We start from the raw sequence: 22,407 nt of genomic DNA, 5'->3' as shown, positions 1-22,407 counted from the left end.
GGGCCATTGGTATATGGCTGTAGGTACTTGCTTTCCTTAGCCCATAGGCTCCCATGGGCCATTGGTATATGGCTATAGGTCCTTGGTTTCCTCAGCCCATAGGCTACCAGCTCAAAATACATAACCCAATCGTCGTTCACTTCAACTGTGAAGTGATACTCTACATGGAATGACGTCCTAATTATTAAGTACTCAAAATAACATGATTCAAATCTGTTAAAAGTGGCGCAGCCAGGATTTTGTCAAGTGGGGAGGGGGGCATCAGCATAATATGGGGTGGCACCTAGGGCGGACCTGAAACCAAATTTTCCCCAAATGTCCAGGAGCTGCAAACTCAAAAAGCGGGGGGGGGGGGGGGGGGGGGGGGATGTTCGGCGCGGCGGGCGGGGGGGGGGGGGACCTTGATCTCTTAAGACGGTAGAGTGCTCTCTGTTTACTTACCAGTTTATTCACATTTCATAATAAAGCCGTAGGGTCAAGGGAAATAAGGGGAGTACAATCGAGTAAAAAATAGTCAACTTCACTCCGCTTTTGTTTCATAAGCTAAAAACGATACTTTAAAAATTCCTTAGCAGGCGGCAATTTCTTTTTCTTGGGGGGGGGGGGGGGTGTTTGGGCACTGGGAATATGTAGTGGGGAGAAGCGGGGGGACGTGCCCCCGCCGCCACCCCTCCCCCGGCCACGCCACTGCTGTTTACTCGACACAGAGATGCATGACGATTATGATTGACAGACCACGTTATACCGGTAGGCTTCGGTAGAAGGTGATCGCCTCATAATAATCCCGTTCACACGCTAAATTTCTACGAGAAACTGCACTGCGGGGGAATTCTAGTCGTATCGTTGATGGCAGGTAATGACAGCAGTGGAAGGATTTTCTCCTTTACGGTGCACACTATATACGGAATCTCGTCTGTAATGGGTAAATTTCAGCCTTATACATGTAGTATAGCCGTGACAGCGCTTTTACGAACTCAGTGAATAAACCTGAAAATGTCTTTTACAAAACTATCATCTAGTAATGGTCTAGGAGATTACAGACTATGAGTTTTTGATCATTTTCTCTGAATCATTAATAAGATATCATTACACTTTCTTTCGTAACGTTGGAATTGATAAAAACAAATGGGAAGGTGTCCTATTATTGTTGGATTTATGGTTGAGGTTGAACTTAAACTCTCAAAGACACCCTGTCAATGATTAGTGTCTATACACATGCGGGTTTCGATGTTTTTACTTTCTTACATCATCCTCTACATCCCATCGTTGGTTCAATGCCACAACGAAGCTCTTTTTTCTTTATTTTGTAAAACGTTTGCATGAGCCCACCGAAGAGCTACGTTTCGAACATTTGTTTGAGAACGTGACCCCAACCTTGATACCTCATTTCGGAACCATTGCATTCTAAATCTTTTTAACAAGTTGCTTATTGTAAAGACAGTTAACTTTGCTCTTTTCATGAACATTTCATCCAGGTGAAGGGGGCTTTGGAAGATTATGGCAGCACCTCCGCCAAACCTTAGGCATGACAATAGACTTCTTCACGTCCACCGACGTCGAGCATGCCTGTAGGAACCAGAACATACCCATAGCGGAGATACAGACCATCAGCATCCAGTGCGATATCTCGTCCTGCTTCCATCCTCCTCAGCAACTCACTCAAGACGGCAACATCCTTCTTGATTTCCTGACTCATACGGTCAACTTTGCCCAGAACGCCCCGGCCGAGAATCGAGATGATGTGCTTCGGTTCTTGGGGAGTGAGGCTTGTTCAAAGACGGGACCGGCAGGGGAAGTACTCTTTAATGGTTTTGATGCCGCTGTTATCATACGAAAACAGTGATGCCAGATAGACACAACCTAAAGAATATTACTACTTTGCCCCTGCATGAGTGCCTGAAGCGGATCCAGAGCCTATACTCCTTCCTGCATTTTAGGAAGGAGTTACTTCTTTTTGCTTGCTTTTTTTTTGGGGGGGGGGGAGGGGGAGGCGGATGGGTGGGGTTAATAGCTGTGAAACGCATTGAAGACACGTCGGTGCTCTGGCTGTAACTTTCTTCTATTTACTTTTTTTCAAGAGGAAGAAGTTAAGATAAGATTGTTTTGAGGTGAGAATGATAACAACCATGTCAGGGAGAAGTGAGGATGAACGATAATTTTTATTTACAATTCCGAATCTCGGTTACAGTGCAACAAGATCCATTTAATCAACAACTGAGTGTGTAATAAGCTGTTAAATTGCATCACCATCTTCCATTAAATGAATGGCATTACTTTTTCAAGTGGAAAATATTAATAAAAGTTCAAAGCAACTATAGATGATACCATAATAAAGGTAAAAAAAATAATTATCGAAATTAAAAATTTCAAAAATTGAAAGGAGAATATTGAAACATAAATGTGCACAAATGACAATTTAAATTCTTGGTAATAATTCACACGGATTATATACACCAAGAGGCTGAAGGTGCAGAACATTTAAGATTTGATTCCCATAAACATATACATGTACATGCAACCGTCATCTATTCACATGCCCCATGTTAATTTAAATGTGTGGTTTGTCAAATTTTGCAAAATTCCAAACTTGAGTGCGATGCAAATCGCGATTAGAGACATTATATTGATAGCTTTTTATATTAATTTGATATAAGATCGTTCTTACATATATTATTTAGCTTGGTGATCGTATTTTCATGCTGCATATCTTGACCTTATGAGGTTCCTTCCAAGTGTCCCACCTTATGCTTTGATAATCTACTAGAGCAAGGGCATAGTATTTGCCATTAAGATTCGACTGGTAACACCAGTCATACCACCATGCCCCATGGTCGTCTTTGGCACAGCTACCGATCGGTGAATTGTCATTGTCCCTGTCTTTGGTTGAGAACAACTTGCCATTGTGCTTGCTCGTCAGTGAGTCTCCTGCCGTGCTGCTGTCGTTGTATGAGCCGACCGTCAGCTGATAGTTGTCTCCAGAGATTTGAAATTCTCCATATTCTGCGTAGACTCTCTCATTGTTCCAGTCCTCTAAATTGACCCGTAGTTGCCAAGTTCCCTTCTCAGTTAGATTGCGCAAGATGTCATTCCCGATCCAGAACTCGCCAGACAAGTTGCCGAAGCCTACCTGGTAGTCAGCCCAGTCGCGGTAGAAGTCAACGCTGCCATCTTGACGCCTCTGAATGACGATCCATCCTCCGCCGTCAGTCTCCATATCGCAGTAGACCCGGAGACCATGGCCGAATCCAGCAGGAGAGATTATGTAGATACCACTCACAACATGGCCTGCCTCCAGTAACTCCTTGCAACTGTTGTGATGAAACAAAATCGAGGAAACTGTGTAAGCCTGTTGTTGTTTTTTAATTATGCTGATTTGAAAGACTGCAAAAACATAATATTTGGGAAAATAGTCTTTGTAAGGCTTTATACATACCCGTAAAAAGGTTTTACAGTTGTAAGATAACATCAAGCAGAATTTCTCTTAAAAAATTGTGTAACCGTTATCAATGTGATGAAATGAAGAAATTCCACAAATTGTAAAATTTAGAAAGCAATCAGATGATACTGAAATCTTTAGATATTTCTCCCACATCACAACGTGAACATACAAAAATAACATGCCTACCTCGGCTTGTTCAGTGCACTGCCGACGTCCAGGTTTGTTTGTGTTGCTGATGTAGTAGGCATAATGCTGCAGTCCACCTAAATGGAGTAGAAACAAACATTATTCGCACGTGCTGGTATTTTGTCCCCTCAAAAATAATCTTGCTCCAGACTGAGAAACAACTCCGCCGTATAAATTGCAAAAACACCGTTACTGCATATTTGTAGGGCCTGCATGAGTTCCAAAAGACAGTGTTAAAGGAAACATGCGATATGACTTCAATATATTTAAACACCTTTTTTGCCATGTTACTATGACTTTCCACTTCCTTTGTAGTAGCAAAAGGGAGAACATTCAATATTTCAGTCTTATGCTAATAAAAATTTCCATAATCATATGTATTTTGTTTTGCAAAACATAGTAAGGTGCATGAAAACCAGATGAGCGGAATTTCCCCTGCAATTTCCTTTAAAGTCAATTTATGCGACCACAGAAATCATTTCCATTCAACATCATAATTCTTTGAGTTGAAACAATTGATAAAGGTACTTACAGTTGGTTCAGGGAAAGCGAAGAAACTGCCAGATGCCATCTTCAGTCCCTGAGTGCCGTCCAAGTCGAGGTGTGAGACATTGTTGAGAGCACACAAGCGTGTCTTCAAGAAGTAGTTAGTAGACGTGCAGTTGGGTTGATCAACACACAGATTGAAGCATAGTTTCTGCGTCTTTGCGATGGATTGATTCAAACTTGGAGTAGCCAAAGCATAATCGACAAACCCACACATCTGTTGACTACCGAAACTTGGGTGAGCATACGCCAACATCCCCATGAATGCAATGGGAACAATGATGGAAATCGAATACCGTAACAATTCACGCATAACGGTGGCCATTTTGGATGTTGGCAAGGGCTTTCAAGCTGATAAGGCGCGAATTCTTTTAAATCTCAGAGAGAAAATTGTTTTAACGTTTCTCCATCGACTGTCAGACAAGGAGTGATATCTGGTCTATATCTCTAAGGCAATCAGTACTGGCGTAGTGCAACCTGTGCACCGTTCCGTGTATCATTATCACAGAGCTTCAATGTAAATCACGAAATGATTGTCAGGCACCAAAAAGAGAACAGTATGCAATAACGCTGACAATTTGCCAAATTTACCATCCGGCAATAATTCGCAATAACTGCAGAGTTTGTTAGTTTGTTTCATATTGTCTTGGAGAAAAATTTTCTTTAATAATGAAAAGCACGAGGCATATTACAAGGAGAAACGAGCAGCAGACATGCGACGAGAAATTTTCAAATCATATGCAAAAAGTCATATCAGGAAAGAAGCATCCAGAGCGAAACTAATTCGTGCTAAGAATCTACCGCTATTTGCCCGAGCCCACAGTATTAAAACACCCAAGAGAAGAGAAATGATAGGAAACAGTGCAACGCACGAGATGCACAGAGCTTTTTTCATACGCTTTTTAAAAAGATTACAGAAGAGGAAAATTGGTGGCGATATTAATAAACCAATACATTGTACTTCTTTTTGTATGGAAATGCTAAAAAAAGGATGGCTTTAAAAAAAAAACACCTCAATTTATTATTTGAAAGGTAGCATCCGAGTGGATCCACAAACTTGTTTTAACTTTACGTCATACTGATGATCATACTAGTTCGAAATTCTAATTTAAACGAAATAACACTTGATAAGCATACCAACAGTGGTGATTTAGACTATCAGCATCCATTGCGATATTTTGCCCTTAAGCAACTCTCTCAAGACGGCAACATCCTTCTTGATTTCCTGACTCATACGGTCAACTTTGCCCAGAGCGCCCCGGCTGAGTATCGAGATGATGTGCTTCGGTTCTTGGGGAGTGAGGCTTGTTCCAAGACGGGGCTGTCAGGGGAAGTAATCTTCAATGGTGTTGATGCCGTCGTCATACGAGAACAGTAATGTCAGACACAACCTAAAGAACGTTTACTACTTTGCCTTTGCATGAACTTGGCGGACCCAGAGCCTATACTCCTTCCTATATTGTAGGAAGGAGTAAGTTTGGCTTGCTTGGGGATGGGGTTGGGGGTGGGGGGGGGGGAGAGAGGGGATAATGTGAAAAGCTTTGAAATGCCTGTTTCTGGGCTAAAACTTTCTTTTGTTTACCTTTTTTTTAAGAGGGAGACGTTTAGGATAAGATTGTTGTAGGCGAAAATAATAACAACTGTTCAGGGAGGTGTGAGGGCGAACGATAATTTATTTACAATTCCGAATATTAGTTATACAGCAACGATATTCATTCAATCTACAACTGAGTGTGCAATAAGCTGTTAAATTACCTCATCAATTTCTATTAATTATGTTTTTAAGTGGGAAAATAATACAAGTTAAAATCAATTAAAGAAATCAGTGATAAAGAAAACAAAATTTAACTATTCAAAATTTCAAAAAAATTGAAAGGTCAATATTGAAATATTTACAATTCAGACAACCTAAATCGTATGCTTGGTGATAATTTACACACGAAACATAGAGAAGGCTAAAGGTGCAGAACGTATATTCATAAATATATACATCGTCACCGACACCACGAAGTAACACCCACGTTTACTTCAGTGTTACTTCGTGAAAACAGCTTAACGACCAATTTTGGTTTCACGAAGTATTAAACACGCAAGTGTGCGCGCGCTCGTCGGACACTGGTGCGAACGATTTTCGTAATCACAAAGTTACAATACTGTTACGGAATTACTATTTGGATAAAAACGTTTGACAGAAATGTAATCAATCCGTATTCTTGTAGGATTACAGAACATGTTAATAAAAAGCCTTCAAACTGGTGAAATAAAGATGAGTGTTACTTCGTGAAAACGAAAATAACCGAGTCAGCGCACAATGAGTGGACAGTCATTACATTCACTGTGTGGACTTCCGAAGTCCGAGCAAAGGATGTCCACATAAACCAGTTTTCAGATACGCTGTGTGGACTTGCCCACGTCCACACAGGGTTTTCCCCTCTTTGGAAAACAGGTTAAAAGGCATTTTTGGGTTAAGTTTATTTGTGGCAAAATAAAGAGAAACACTTAAGGGAATCATAGAAAAAAATTGGGTTGAAAGAGTTTTCACAATATGAGAAAAATGAAAAAAAATCACTGGTTTTTCTTAACTACACGAAAACAAAGGAATGTCCACACTAGGCATGACATGGTGTACACGAGTGTTACTTCGTGAAAACAAAAATTACTCCTTTCTGTAAAAAAAAAAAAAAAAAATCCGCGCGTAGTGCGCACTCAAGTCCATTTGGGTGTTACTTAGGGACCCGAATGGAATGGAGTAAAAAAAGAGTGGATTCCAAGTTTTGGTCAATTATACAGGGCCGATATTTCATTTTGTTCACGGTCTGAATCGTTACTTTTTTGGAATAATAATGAATTTGCAAGATAGTTATTTCAGGTGATCTGACCTTTTTATTATTATATTTTTGCAACAGAAATGTCATTTCTCTTTTCAGAAGAAATGGTAGTCCTGAAATCGACTGTTTTTCTTTAACTTCGTAGATGTTTACAGTTCTCTTTCGCCGTCCATTTGGTTGTAAATATTCACGGATGCAAGTTTCGGTCCCTGTTCTCAATGCGACATTTAAACATCAGTGTCCTCAATGAAAAAAGCAGCACGCTTTGAATTGGCTACATTTCATTACATATATTTTTTTTCCATTGGAATGACGTTGCCGTTGTTAAAAAGCTAATGATATGCACGCACTTGTCAAATATGTATCAATATTCTCGGTGAATTGTTTTTAACAGTTGTATGAAAAGAGTGCGCTTTGGGTTTCTTTTTCACCACCTGAATTTGTTTTGTTTTAAAAGTAATAACAGCGAATGAATATCATTAAGTGATTCAAAATTGACGCCAAAATATATCAAACACTCATGAATTTAAAACATTTAACTGAGTACTACAGGAAATCGAATAACTTGTTTACAATATTTCAAACCGACGATATCTTAAAACACGTTTCGTCACAATTTTGACAAATTATTTTTACATTGCATTAATTATTCACAAAAACTTGGGCATTAAATTGCGAAATTGCAATGCACTGCCGCTGAAAAACGATACACTTAGTTTCGATATTTGTTCTCAATAATCAAAAAAGTTGTACATACAATCATAAATATTTATCAAATTGCAACAAAGTAAAACTAACTTCTTTTTGAACACTTTTGAAGTGTTACGCTTGCAAATAATGAAATAATTCGATTAATATTGGTCATTGAGGAAAATAATGTGATAAGTAACGTATATAATTCAATAACCAAAAAGTTTATCAGTCTTTTCTGATGTAATTAATCAATTTTACCATTTTAGCTTGTAATAACAAACAATTATTGTTGATGATTTTTTACGCTTTCTAAGTTGTAGCAAACCTTTACAAACTGCTGATGAATTTCATGCGAATTGACAAGCTGACGCGGAAAAATAACGCAATCCATTCACAGTCACATCCAACCAATACAAGTTTTATACACTTACGAAATCAAGTCAATTTAAAGTAAAAATTGCTCCTAAATAAGCGATTGCGCAGGTTCCACGATTTCGCAAAATGGTATTCATTAGTGGTACATATGAACACAGAAACTCCATGTGTTAATTGTGCTTCAAATTGGAATCAGTATTGCTCCTTTTTAGTTCAACCCTTCACAATTTTGATAGGAATGATCATTGCTTACCTTGCTTGATTGGCCAATGTTGCTAAAGAGTGGAAAAAACAACTTGGTGGTTAATTACCCATATTTCCGAACAACTTTAATTGTTATACATATAAATTGGTCAAGTTTGTTGACTAAATTTCCGAGATTGTTCCAGTATTCATGACAATCCGGTGCACTCATAATAAAAGACAAATAATCAGTGCTCTAAAGCTTGAAACCTTGTCCTGAAAGTTTGTCATCTTGGCTAAATTTCCGAATGGCTGAAATTGTCAGCCAAGTTTCAGTTTAGAGACCATTGATCTCCGAGATCGTCTCATTGTTCGTGACTAGCTGATGCACTCTTCGGAGAAGAGAGAAATAAATGTTTGTTTCTGTATCAGAAAGTTTTTCTTTTTATTCAGCTGATATATCTTTCAGCTGATATTCCCTTCTTCAGTTTTCTCGATATTGACGCAGGTGGAGCCACGAGCGGCCGCGCCTTCGGTGATTAACTCCCGGGTGTTATGGTCAATAAGGCAGGTTGAGTTGAGAAAGTGGCCATGGGTGTCGGTAGAGAGGCATTAGTGACCGAGTTGTGTTAAGCTGTAAGTGCAGGCAGCTTCACGAACACAAAAGGCCAGTTGATCGTTATCACACAATTCATCGTCCATTCTGTCATTAGAGCTTGCTGCCATTCTAACACAATCTTGCTCGACATTACCGAAACTATTTGGTTCTCCATTATCCCATACCAAGAATGGCTCGCTTCCTTCTTGACCGTCACACTCCCAGGTTCCTTCAACGTCTTTGTCATTGCAAGCAATCCAGGCCCTGTATAAAGTGTTCGCCTTTTTTGCCAATTCCACCATGAAGTTCATTTCCTCGAGCGAGCGAGGAGCGGCCATCTTGCCTCCCATGTCTTGGCAAGTTGTCTTGGCGTCATCCCAAGAATGCGATGATGGAGTGAGGCGATAGCACTCCTTTCCCCATACATGTAATTGCCACTCTGGTGGACAGGAGCACAGGATACTGAGGCGAGAGTGGCAGGAACCTGACCGAAATTCAGCATTGATCGCTGTGGTGATTGCCACAATGCCGAAAACTCGGATCAAGTACATGATGTTTCGTTGGTACTACGGTAGCAGAGTTTGAAGATGATCAGATGTGTTCTGATTTAGACAACCTTTCGCTTTCTTATCACTGAAGTCGAATGGAGTGAAAACTGGCTGGCTAGGCCGAAAATATGCGAGTTTTCTCTGACAAAAAAACATGTGTAGATAGTATTTAGTTGCTATGGTCACATTCTACAAACAAATTAAGGGAAAGGGGGAACTGGTCTTTACGAGAGGGTACATTCAAGGGGATGGGAGGGGTCGCTTTACTCCTTCCCCCTACAATTTGATGTTAATATAGCGGGATTAAATTTCCCTGCATCACTCAGTAATGCAAATCTTGATTCTCTGACTCCGGCCTTTCCTGCTTTAAAGCGTTGACTGCAACGCCTTGGCTACCCCCTTTTATACGTCGGGCTTCATCATCCCAGTTCCCATCCATCTTTGGAATAATCTAGAAACGTCACTTGACAATTCATCCGGAATTATGTTGACAGTTTTAATGAGTGTGTGATAGGCCTTTTACGAGGCATGTGGTATTGCCTGCTGAGTGATTGACAACACAAATAGGGGCTTGGCTATGACCTATTATGACATATAGTTAAGTCTATATAATCTTGGCGAACGGATATTTGCCTCTTCGCTTGGCGACAGTTTCATTAAAATTTGATACTGGACCATCACTCTTCATTTAATATTAAAGATTGAGTTAATTCGTTGAGAAATGGCCTGATGTGTCAGACTTTATTAGCAAGGCTTTCTTCAGAGGCAAACGACAGAGGGACAAGACACAAACATGTAGGGGGCACACAGGCATGCAGGGTTGGAAGGCGAAACGCAACAGAGGGATTAGTGAGAGCGGACCAGTGTGGGTGAAGATCAAACAGATAAGGGAACAAATGAGTTGATTGGAAAGGATCAAGAAGTATAGAAGGAGGGAATGATGTGGCGTGGTTGCGTAATATCCAGACATAATTAGCGGCCTGTTGTTCCTTTCCCACAAAGGGTCTAGCAAAACAAATCTTGCAGTGAAATCCTTAAATCTCTACACCTTATTGGGGAAAGGCTCGAGATAGATAAAGACAAAACTTTCAGTTGACAAGAAAGTCATACCTATTACTGGAAAGTGCAGAAGTCAATCCTGACAGCTGTAATAAAGGCTTTCGGTGGTGTTCAGTCAGGTTAAATAAATATGAGAAATATCTTTCAAAAGTTATTGTGTTAAAATCAACTTCTATATTTAAATCGCGGTTGTGGACTAGAGCTTAAGGCCATTGTTGTGGGGACGTAAAAATTACTACCCGTTCTTAAAAGTTGATGTTGACTCGAGTCAAGAGGGCGGGTTGGGAGGGCTGGACATCATGTGACGTATGGGGCGCTCTTCAATGCGATATTACTCGTTTGCCGGCTGATCGTTTGCTGAGCAAGGGCGGATCCGGGGGGGGGGGGGGCCAAAGGGGGCCATGCCCCCCCCCCGAAAAAACCGAAACCAATTGTTGTTTCTTTATGTGACGTCGCAATAAAGGCAAGCAATGAGTACACCACCATCTTTTCCTCAAAAAACATTGGCTAAAGTGGTCAGAAATTGCCTCAGATCGCACCACAGAGCATCGAGAATCCAAAAAAATTTCGGGCCCCTTAAGCGGGCCCCGAACCCCACGCCGTAATTTTTTGACCCACTATTTCAGAGACACAAATTTTTTTTGGCCCCCCCCCAAAAAAAAATTGTGTTCTGGATCCGCCCTTGTTGCTGAGTGAAGCTCAAAAATGTTGACTGAGGAAAAAATGGGTGTGTCATCGCCCCCCCCTCCTGTTTGCCACGCCCCTGGAAGATTTTTTTTTTATTAAGGGCTTCCATCTTTCTTAGTTCCATCACCTTGCAAGACGGTACATCCAATCACTGTCACCTGACATATCACCTGACATAAGACACTAGAATTGCTATAAAGTTACAATAATCCTAATGGAAAAAAAACATGTGTGAGTTGTTTCCTTTAACTGACACAAATCATGATTTTATTGGGAAAAATAATATTGCTCAATAATGTGGTCGTATTGTGTCATGATTTTAAATTTTACAAATTTAGTTCGAACTTCTTCAATATGTTGAGAATATTCTAAATGGCTTCTAAATTACATTTTGTTTTTAAAACGCAGGGGTATACAAAATAACATAGACCTGACTGAAACATGTAGCGGCATTGACCAAGAAAACGCCCCGGTAATTTATGTAAGATTAAAATTTGTTTCGGCATAATATCATGAACTCGTTGATCGTGCTGCCAAAAATGCTTTGAAATTTCCATTTTTCTAACAGATGGTAACCAAGTAGCAAAGAGTGCGGGTCATTAAAAGCGAATCCAATCTTTAACAAACGTGATTCTAAATTTAAGATAAAACAGCATTATAACACTAATTTCTTTCAAGCAGTCAAACCTGACAAAAGACATTAAATACATAATATTTAAAATGCATGATCACACACGAACATAGATGTTAAGGCACTTTTCCTTACTATTTTGACTTGTTTCAGCATTTTAAGTAGTTCACTAAAACTTGGGCATTGCAAATGTACAAGGCACGGCCGCTACAAAAACAGAAACAATAAGCTTCAAAAATTATTTGCAATTATCACGAACTATATTTACAATCACAAATATAAATTGAAACAGACTTCGAATCTTCAGTAACAAATGTAATAGTACTGAGATGACTACAATGTGTAGTGGACTATTGCTGTAAGGTTGATACCATTTGTCAGCATAATCCATAATATTTTACTGAAAAGGCGATTTTGGAATCGTTTATTGTGCTGCCCAAAATACACCGAAATGTTCCCTGTCCTGTAATTTCAAATCTAGCATTGCAAACCAAGTAGCAGAGGGAGCGGATTTCTAAAAGCAAATGCAATCTGTAACAAACGTGACTCAAATTGACGATAAAAGCGAATGATGACATTGATTTATTGACAGAATTAACACCGTTTTACATTTGTGATTACATCGATGGTAATGCAGACGCGCTTTTTCCCAACTAATTTGACTTGTTTTAGCATTTTAAGCATGCACTAAAACATGAGCATTACAAATAATTACAAGGCACTTCCGCTTAAAAAGACACAATTAGGCCCAAAATAAAAATACTCGGTCTCTGGTCAGCGCGTGCTCGATTTTGATCAAGCGCGTCGATCTTTTTTTCCCTTCAAATTAACACAGAAGCTACAACAGCGCCCTCTATTGCCGCAAATTTTTGTACCGAGGAGCACCAAGGAATGGGGAAATTGCACCAAGGCAAATGATAAAGGGCACCAAGGCAAATTATGGAGGACACCACTGTGTAATGAGGACACCAAAAGCAAAATAGTACCCACGTGTCTGTCAATTCAAGCTTAAAAAAAAAACCGCGTCGCCGCATCAATTCCGGAACTTCGGTCTGACCAGAGACCGACTATTTTTTTTTGGCCTTAGCTTCAATACCTATTTTTAACTATCACGAATTATAATTACAATCACAAGTACATGTATTTCACAATTTAAATTGAAACCGACTTGGTTCCAAAATTGGTTGTTCAGAAACTTTTAAATAATTATATTTTCAATAAAAATCGGTCATCAAATGGACATTTTGTTTATGAAAAGTTTGTCATAAATAACCAAACATGTTGGATTGGCCTCCGAAGAGTTACAATGCACTTCGTGTAGCACTTCACCGATATGACTCTTAAGCATTGTTTTTCATATTTTGTTGCTAAAATTGAAACGAGTATTTTAAAATTTAACGAATAGAACCAAAACAAACTCTTAATAAAATTTCATGCGAATGTACAAGCAGACAGGAAACACAAGTACACTTTATTCAAAGACACATCTACGTATTTATATCACGAAATAATGGGGGAAAATGAATCCATGTTCTAAAAGTTGAGAATACGCGGTTCCAATAGCCTCAGAACTGCTATTGATGTTATGACACAGACGCTTAGCATTTTAAACACCACATTTCTAAATAAGAAAAAACATTAGACTAATTTTCAAAAAAAGAGTCATTTCGTACTTTTTTTTCCAATTTCATTTGAAATCTTGTCTTATTGGTAATTAAATCGATGTGGCTTACCTCTTACATGAACAAAATATCGGTCGCCTTTTTTTCTTATTTGCAGGAAAAGCGAATTAATCATCACACAATTCCAGAATACAAAAGCCATGTATCGGTAGATCAAGTGTGTAGACTAAATTTTTGAGATGGTTACGATTTTGATGACTAGCCGATGCTATCTGCAGAGCGGAGACAGAAATAACCAGTGTTTTTACATGTATCCTTGTCTTGAATGTTTGCCTTGTTAGTTTTTCAATGCTGAAGGAGCGAGATTCGGCTCTTGGCGCAGGTCAAGCCACGATCGGCCACGCCCTCGATGAGAAAATCAGGGATGTTATGGTCGAGGAGACAGGTTGGGTGAGACTGAGGCCGTGGGTGTCGGTAGAGAGGCACTAGTGAGGGAGTTGGACTAGGCCGTGAGTGCAAACCGCCTGATGAACGCAAAAGGCCCTGTCTGGATCACTGCACTGACCGTCAATCATCCCGCCATTGGCTGAGCTAATAAGAGCGCAATCTTCATCGTTTTCACTCATTAGTTCTCCACCATTCCATGCCAAGAAGGGCTCGCTTTTTTCCTGACCATCACACTCCCAAGTTCCTTCAACTTCTGCGTCATTGCAAGCAATGAAGGCATAGTAGTCACTTTTGTCCACTTTTCGCGCCAAGTCCGCCATGAAATTCAATTCCTCCTGCGAGCGAGGAGCGGTCATCTTTTCCCCCATGGCTCGGCAATCCAAATGGCTGTCGTCCCAAGTAGCTGGTGTTTCAGTGAGGCGATAGCACGCTTTCTCCCATAATTGCCACTCTGGCGGGCAAAAGCACTCGACAATAAGCCGAGAGTGGCATTTGACAGAGAGCCGAGATGGGCAGAGCCCTGAGCCAAATACAGCCTTGATAGATGAAATGATAGCAACGATGACGATAAATTCGGACCAGAACGCCATGATGAATGAGGAACCGAAGAAGTTGCTAAGAACTATTGAAGGTTTCTGTATCTTTGAAAGCAGGGCTATTATAATATGCTATGCATAGGGTCAACCAAACTCTCGAAATGATGACTCTGATGAGCCGTGGCAAAGTAATCAGAGCAATTGTTCAGAGTGTTGTCAACAGCACATACAGCAGGTTACCATAGTAACAGTGCTCTATTGTCGTGTAGTGAGAGCGTAGAAAATCCATAATTCAACTCAGAACGCCATAACGACGTCTGCCATTTTAAAGGCTAGTCACGTACTCATTAAACAAATATTTTTGAAGGACACTCTACTAGTGTGACCATGGCAACAAAATCCATTGCCGTCTTTTAATAGCACTGTTTTGCGCCTGAGGAAAACAAACGATAGAGACACGAGAGAGACGTTTTTCTCTGCAAATTCATAACAGTCTCCAGTGAAATTAATCAGGTATTTGACATTACCTGTTGCTGATTGAGCAAAATATGGGTTTGGCCACGACCTTGTGACATTATTAAAGTGTTAGCGACATTTTACTGCTACGTAGCGAGATAACCTTAATAAATTGTTAATCAAACCTTTACGTTCCAAACTTTAAGAGATCGAGTTAACCGTACTTAACCTATTTCGGTGACGTCACACAATTGTTAAAAGTGTAGATTATTTTCACGAATCTACACTTTACTGTAGATTATTTTGAGAATCTACACCTAACTGTAGATTATTTTAAGAATCCACAGTTTTTGCTGTGAACAATTCCATGTATATTCCGGCACTGTATAATTCTATGTATAATTCCGGCACTAAAAATTTCTTCTTTTTTTTAGTTTCAGTCCATTATAATGAAAAGGAAAAGAAATGTTAATGGTTTTTAAAAATTGTACGAATTTTGTTGTTTTTTTCCGAAAGAATTTGACGTGTACCTGATTTTAATAGATACCCTACTGCTTTAGTTTTTTCAATTTTTACACAAAATGTTCTCGTTTGATTTTTAATTTGCCATGCTAATATTTTTGATATAATAAACGGTGGCGATTATAAATTTTAACCTAAAGCGCAGTGTAAAATATTGCGCTTTATGTTATTTGCAGTTCCCTTTGTTTTATTTTAAGTCTTATTTTATATTTTTATATTATTATCTATATGTTAATGCTGAAATTTTCCTAGTGCTAAATTTAGGGTTTTTTGTCTTTAAATTTGCATTATAAAAAACAATCAGTGGATACCCCTCGGTTAAAGAATATGTACTCATCTGTCAAATAGAATGGACAAATTAACGAAATCAAATGAAACTTCCCCAATCATAAACGTCTCAGAATACAATCCAATGTCATGTATTTTCCAAGAAAAATTATTTCCTGTGGTGAGTGAGATGGGCATATTCCAATGTGTAGCCTACTCCATAAATATCATTATATTAAGGTAAAGAAATGTGGTTCTCGATTGGATGGCCAATGACATGTGGTTCCACAATTAAAAAGCTCTATGCACAAATGAGTTGCTTGCCAACTTTTTCTTGTGCTTGGTGTTTAAACACCTCCCATCAATCCCGTAAAGACAGCATCAAAGTATTTTCCGGTATTATCCCCTAGCTGTAACATACAAGCGCGAACTCCATTTGGCTTTGGGAGTAAGGAAAGACAGTGTGTTCGCACTAAACACTTCTGATCGTGAATGTGTGTGTGACTTACCATGCAGACAAAAAATGTACTGTAATTGATGAATGGAACAAAAGATGTGCACCCATCCGAAGGGTTAACAATAGGATTTTGTTAAGATGCAAGCGCAGGGCCAGGCAAAGTTGACTAGATTGTACGAATCTACACTTATTCACAAATGTGGTAAACCAGGGATGTTATTCGCATAAACTATTGTTGTTTTAAGAAATAGGTTAAGTCAAAGAATAGACACGGAACTGTAGATTCGTGCTAGAATGGACTCGGCTTTGCCTCGTCCATTCTTAGCACGAATCTACAGTTCCGTGTCTATTCTCTATAACATAATGAACTTATAAACATACACTATTAATTTGCTATTCCTTTTGAATATCGCCGCCTGTAGTCCCTTTCTTGCTTGTAAAAAGACCCTTGTTTGGACCTTTAAAACCCCCATACACCCCATCCCGGATGGCAAAGAATAAGAAATGAAAATTGTAGGCCACAATATAAGCGCAAGTATACCCAAACGTTAATTGTAGGCCACACTATGTGCGTAAATACCCCAACGTTAATTGTAGGCCACAATATGAGCGTAAGTATACCCAAACGTTAATTGTAGGCCACACTATGAGCGTAAATACCCAAACGTTAATTGTAGGCCACACTATGAGCGTAAATACCCAAACGTTAATTGTAGGCCACACTATGAGCGTAAATACCCAAACGTTAATTGTAGGCCACAATATGATCGTAAATACCCAAATGTTTTTTTTTTTCCACAACTGACAGCTTCTTGCGAAGACAGCAGACTTAATCCGTTGTATACCACTACTTAGTGAAGCACAATTGATGTGAAATTCGTGTCGAATATCATCGCCTATATGAGCGTAAATACTCAAACGTTAATTTTAGGCCACAATATGAGCGTAAATACCCAAACGTTAATTGTAGGCCAAAATATGAGCGTAAATATCCAAACGTTAATTGTAGGCCACAATATGAGCGTAAATACCCAAACGTTTTTATTCACAACTCATCTTGCGAAGACAGCAGCCTTTCCGTGAAGCACAATTGATGTGAAATTCGTGTCAAATATCATCGCCTATTGTTCCTATCCTGCTCATATAAAAAGGTCCATTTGTAATTGGAATCTTTAGCATCTCCCCCGATATGAAAAAGATAAGATTGCAGGCCAAATGTGTTACCGAAGGAACAACTGACAGCTGAAATTGCTGGAAGTAGTTGTTTTTGTGTTCTTTTCAAGATGAATTTAGGTACGATGTCTTACGCCCTCTTTCAGTGACAGAAATGACTATTTCGGGTGAATCGTTTCACATTACGCGATTGTGGTGACGTCGTCGACCGCCCTCTGTCCACAGATACCTTTATGGGTAAATATTTACCTTTAATTATAAAGCATTTATTTATTTCAGAAAATGAAAAATAATGAGAATTAGGTGAGACTTTAGGCCTTATATTTATCGTGTATTGTGTTAAAAGCATCTTTTATATAAAAAAGTGATAGATGCACTACTATCACAGTTTTAATTAATCACAGTTGTAATGGGCGGGAGCAGAATTTAAAGAATATTTTAGTGTTCGTTCTTAATCGTTGAAGCGCCAAGGTGTGCCTGCTTGCTACGTTCACTCGGGTCGCCGGGGTAGGGCAACTGGACATTATGTGCCGTGTGGGGCGCTCTTCAATGCCATAATACTGGGCAACATTGCACAACAGGGTGGCGCTATTTATGACAGCAAATTACCCCAAGAAAGGAAATCTCCACCGGATCGTTGGCCAACTGAAGCTCTTATGTTTACTGAAAAAATGTTTTTAGATGTGTCACGACTCCGCCCCCCCCCCCCAGTTCACCAAGCCCCTGGATTAATGTATTTTTTCTAATAAGTGCTTCCATCTTTCGTCTATATTCCAACTCCGTTTATGACGGTACATCCTATCATAATAGTCACATGACAGGTCACCTGACCACGCCATCTCCCATTTGCATAGATCGACTTGTGTTCCCTATATTGCTATATAGGCCTAGTTACAATAATCAGAACAAAGAAAATGCGAAAATGTGTTAACCTTTTGCGATGTAATTCTAACACAAAATATTATTTCATTCGAAAATATTGCAACAAAGTGAGTCAGTGGTTGGGCAAAACGTATATTTAACATTGTAAACGCATTGATATGTCATTATTTTACATTTTACAAATATTGTTCGAATTTGTCCAATACGTTGGCACAACCCAGTTTGCTTCAAATGTACAATTTTCATTATTAAGGGGCAGTTAAACAATTCACAATATTGCGATGACTAAAATGTGTAACGGCAATGCCCTAGATTACAGTTGGGTAAAGATGTAAGGTTGAAAGGTTTTTATCAATATAAACCTTGACATTTTTTTTTTACTGAGTATGTGATTTAAAAATCAGTGCGAGCAAAAAATTATACACTGAATATTTCCCTTTCCTTTAAAACAAAATCTAGAAGATGGAAAACAAGTACAGTTAATGGTGCGGGGTCTTAAAAGAATGCAATCTTTAACAAACGTGATTCACAATTGACGATAAAAGTGAATTATAACACTGATTAAATTGAAACACACGAAATAGAATTTAAGGAATTCACAAAATTTAAAATATGTAAACACTTCAAATTTGCTACTTTTGACTTGTTTGAGCATTTCAAGTATGCACTAAAGCACAAGCGTTGCAAATGTACAAGGCACTGCCGCTAAAACAAAGATACAATTAGCTTCAATACTAATTTTCAACTACCACGAAATATGTTTACAAGCATAAATATTTCACGACTTAGATTAAAACAGACTTGGAAATAAAAAAAAATACTCATACATGTTTTTTATTTATATTAAATGTTTAAGAAAAATCCGGCTGTTGGCTCATTTTTGATTTTTTTTTTAAGTAACGTTATATAAAAAGTCCTCGCAAGTGTTACAATGCACTTCATGTAACACTGCACCGATCTGACAACTAAGTATTAGTTTTGATATTTTGTTGTTAAGACTGAATCTATCACTTTAAATTGTAACACATACAATTAATACAAGCCCTTGAGTAAAATCAGGCGAATTCACAAGCAGACGCGGAAATACAAGTACAACTTGTTCACGGTCACATATACGAAAGAAATTAATTTACATTTTTGAAATCAAGAAAATTTAAGTGAATTTATGTTAGAAAGGTTGAGATTAGGCGGTTTCGATCTCTTAACAACTGGTTTTGATATTCGGTATTAAATGACAGAGGAACTTAGAATTTGAAATATCAAAACTTTAGACTAAAGTCATTTAGTTTAATATTTACATTAAAATTCATTTTTGTCTAGTTGTTAATTAAAACGATTGTGGGTCACCTTAATAACTGAAAAAAATCTCGGTCGCCACTTTTTTTATATTAATGTCGGAAAAGCGAATTAATCATCACACATTTCCCGAAAACAAAAGTATGTACCGAAACGTATATGTTAGTGTTCAAATCAAATTTGTAGACTTCATTTTTGGGATTGTTCCAATGTTCATGTCTTCGCAATGTCCTCTTCAGAGTTGATGCAGAAATAGCCATTGTGTTTATATGTATCCTTGCCTTGAAGGTGTGTTCTGGATTCAGCTGCTTCCTTTCTTTTTATTTATTGATGTTGAAGGAGCGCTATCCGGGCTCCTTGACGCAGGTTGAGCCACAGGCGGCCACGCCCTTGGTGATAAAATCCCGGTTGTGGTCGAGGAGGCAAGTCAATCTGAGAACGCGGCCGCGTGTGTCGGTAGAGAGGCATTAGTGACGGAGTTGGGTCAGGCCGTGAGTGCAGGCAGCTTGGCGAACACAGAAAGCCAAGTAAGGGGCACTGCAAAAATCGTCATCCATTCTGTCATTATATTTTGAAGCCAATGTAGCACAATCTTGAATACCTCCAAGATTATCTGGCTGATCCTCATCCCATACCAAGAAGGGCTCGCCTCCTTCCTGACCATCACACTCCCAGGTTCCTTCAACTTCTATGTCATTGCAAGCAATCCAGGCGGAGTAGTTGCTGTCCACATTTTGAGCCAATTCCACCATGAAGGTCATTTCCTCGAGCGAGCGAGGAGCGGCCATCTTGCTTCCCATGTCTTGGCAAGCTGTCTTGGCGTCATCCCAAGTATGCGGAGAAGGAGTGAGGCGATAACACTCATTTCCCCTCAATTGCCACTCTGGCGGGCAAGAGCATTGGACAGTGAGCCGAGAGTGGCAGGAACCTGACCTAAATTGAGCATTGATCGCCGAAGTGATTGCCACAATACCAAATACTTTGAACAAGTACATGATGATTCGTTAGTGCATCGGTGGCAGAGTTTTAAGAGGATCAGATGTGTTCCCCGTACATGTACATTTTGCTAGTGTCTCAGCATTGACGTCAAATAGAATGAAAAGTGGTTGTTGCGGCAGAAATACGCGAGTTTTTCTGCCACGCAAATGGTTGTTATTATAAGACGCCAGCATAGATATAGAATGAACGGCTGACAATGGATTCTGTTGCCATGGTCACATTTTTTTCAGCGTCCTTTAAAGAAAAATAAAGAAGGAAAAACAAATGGGCATGCTTCATTGAGTATTACGAAGCAGTTTTAATAATTGCGAGAACTTTAATTAACCGAGATATTTGATATTGCCTGTTGCTCGACTGAGCAACACAAATAGGTTTTTGGCCATGACCGTTTGAAATTCATTGTTCGCGAAATCTACTACATGTAAATGTAATAGTGATCAGTGAAAGACTGAGTTAACCGTAGATTTTGACCAATAAAACAGGCTCAGTTAATTTGGATTTCAGTTTCATTTGTATCGTCTGTTGTTCCTTTCTGGAGTTGTTTAAAATGTTTCATTGTGGAAACCTTCTAGTACTCCCCCTCCCCCTCATAAAGACAAGCACTGACAATTGTAAGTACCCACAATAGAAGCGTTACCAAAACATGTTTATGCACAACTGCGTCTTGTGAAGACAGCCTGCAGCCTTTCCGTGGCATTCAGTAAAGTCAGCCTCGAGATGGGTTACGTCTGGTCTAAACCGGGTAGGGGCCTGGTCGCCGATAAGGGCCCGAGCCTAATTCCTGCCTTGTCATTGGCTTAAACCACCCACGTGACGGGCTCTTGACCAATAGGAATGGGCAAACTGTCTCAGGTTATTTATGAATGACCAATGAAACCGGATAGACCGGCATTGAAAATGAACAAAAGCGGACGTTCCAAGTAGTGATCAATGATGACAGAGTTGGGGTAATTGCTGCCAAACAATCGATGAACAAGGGGGCAATATTATGGCTGCGGTGCTCAAAATAAGAAGAACGCTGTTGCAAACGGCCTTGAAGTCACGGTTACAGAGTGGGGTGATCAGACCCATTTTTGTCGAATAGGACCATTCATGTCAGGCGTTGTACCCAGATCTACTGCTCTAGACTAGATAATTTTGACTATATCACAAAAAGAAAATTAAAAGTTCAGTACTATGTTGTAGGTGACTTCATAATCCCGGTACATACCGTTATTTCGTTTTACTGTTTTGGATTTCCTCAAAAACAAAAAGAGTAAATGAACCATTGACTGTTTTCTCGGTTTACATGTTTTTTTAAAACGGTCAAACGGTATAAAGTCACACACAGAGAACCAATTAGGCCTACCGTTTTTTATTGTAAAAAGCGATAAACGGTTAGTTGCTTTACTTTTCGAGTGTTGTTTTACAAAAACATGACGATGACAAAATGGTCAATAGTATTGTCGCAACGTTTGGCAATTAAGCAATGCACCTTGGAATGTTATTGTGTCCTTGGGATCGAGTCACTGCCTGGTAAATTGCCCTCTTTACATTTATGTAGTTCGCAAGACAGAATTTGCGAATATTGGCTATTGAACTTTGAAGAGCCGCGCCGAACTCTAATTTCCTTAACATAATCTGCAACTTCTTCATACGTTGATACCATCCCGTATCCCTTGTGAAACTTCCTCCTTGACATTTCCCAGCGCCATTTTTGCTTGTAACTCTTTAAGCCCCATCAACTGAATCGCAGTGGATGGGCTCAGGGTCACGCCAGGAATCACACCACGCATTACTTCGTGCACGGCATGACTGGGTGTTTTTTTTAGTTATTACTGTTTTTTTAAGTTATTTGTGTAAAACTGTAAAACAAAATCATTGATTTTTGTCAGTCCAAAGGTTCAATAGTCCGACACGAAAATAAGGTCTAATTGTCCGAAGGATCATTATTTCGAATTGACAATAAGGTTCGATAGTTCGAAAAGACTATAAGGT

At 39.2% G+C, this 22,407-nt stretch overlaps 4 protein-coding genes across 4 annotated transcripts; 1 reads left to right on the top strand and 3 right to left on the bottom strand.

The window, feature by feature from the left end:
- The first annotated feature begins 805 nt into the window (after positions 1 to 805).
- On the top strand, positions 806 to 2,317 carry LOC119738779 (histamine N-methyltransferase A-like). The gene is made up of 2 exons (XM_038213739.1): positions 806 to 853; positions 1,476 to 2,317. The coding sequence occupies exons 1-2, from the start codon at positions 847 to 849 to the stop codon at positions 1,841 to 1,843; spliced, it is 375 nt and encodes a 124-aa protein (XP_038069667.1). The 5' UTR covers positions 806 to 846; the 3' UTR covers positions 1,844 to 2,317.
- A 95-nt stretch (positions 2,318 to 2,412) lies between these two features.
- On the bottom strand, positions 2,413 to 4,433 carry LOC119736849 (ficolin-3-like). The gene is made up of 3 exons (XM_038210858.1): positions 4,158 to 4,433; positions 3,626 to 3,702; positions 2,413 to 3,368 (listed from the first exon to the last, which is right to left on the bottom strand). Exons 1-3 carry the CDS (start codon positions 4,431 to 4,433, stop codon positions 2,675 to 2,677), a joined length of 1,047 nt encoding a protein of 348 aa, XP_038066786.1. The 3' UTR covers positions 2,413 to 2,674.
- A 4,429-nt stretch (positions 4,434 to 8,862) lies between these two features.
- LOC119736848 (C-type lectin domain family 4 member M-like) lies at positions 8,863 to 9,399 on the bottom strand. The gene has a single exon (XM_038210857.1). The coding sequence runs from the start codon at positions 9,397 to 9,399 to the stop codon at positions 8,863 to 8,865; it is 537 nt and encodes a 178-aa protein (XP_038066785.1).
- A 4,481-nt stretch (positions 9,400 to 13,880) lies between these two features.
- LOC119736846 (C-type lectin domain family 4 member M-like) lies at positions 13,881 to 14,432 on the bottom strand. Its single transcript, XM_038210856.1, has one exon. The coding sequence runs from the start codon at positions 14,430 to 14,432 to the stop codon at positions 13,881 to 13,883; it is 552 nt and encodes a 183-aa protein (XP_038066784.1).
- Between the last annotated feature and the right edge of the window lie 7,975 nt (positions 14,433 to 22,407).

This window comes from Patiria miniata, unplaced genomic scaffold (assembly GCF_015706575.1).
Source record: "Patiria miniata isolate m_02_andy unplaced genomic scaffold, ASM1570657v1 HiC_scaffold_3, whole genome shotgun sequence".
NCBI classification, from domain to species: domain Eukaryota; kingdom Metazoa; phylum Echinodermata; class Asteroidea; order Valvatida; family Asterinidae; genus Patiria; species Patiria miniata.
Note: the sequence above shows the minus strand (reverse complement) of the source record. Positions and strands in the feature narration are given on the sequence as shown.

Excerpts from the sequence above, each read along its gene's own strand:
- LOC119736846 (XM_038210856.1), bottom strand. The coding sequence starts at position 14,432 with ATGGCGTTCTGGTCCGAATTTATCGTCATCGTTGCTATCATTTCATCT.
- LOC119736849 (XM_038210858.1), bottom strand. The coding sequence starts at position 4,433 with ATGGGGATGTTGGCGTATGCTCACCCAAGTTTCGGTAGTCAACAGATG. Across the intron at positions 3,703-4,157 it reads TCGCTTTCCCTGAACCAACT|GTGGACTGCAGCATTATGCC; the intron begins GTAAGTACCTTT and ends TACTCCATTTAG. Across the intron at positions 3,369-3,625 it reads AGTGCACTGAACAAGCCGAG|CATAATTAAAAAACAACAAC; the intron begins GTAGGCATGTTA and ends CTTTCAAATCAG.
- LOC119736848 (XM_038210857.1), bottom strand. The coding sequence starts at position 9,399 with ATGTACTTGATCCGAGTTTTCGGCATTGTGGCAATCACCACAGCGATC.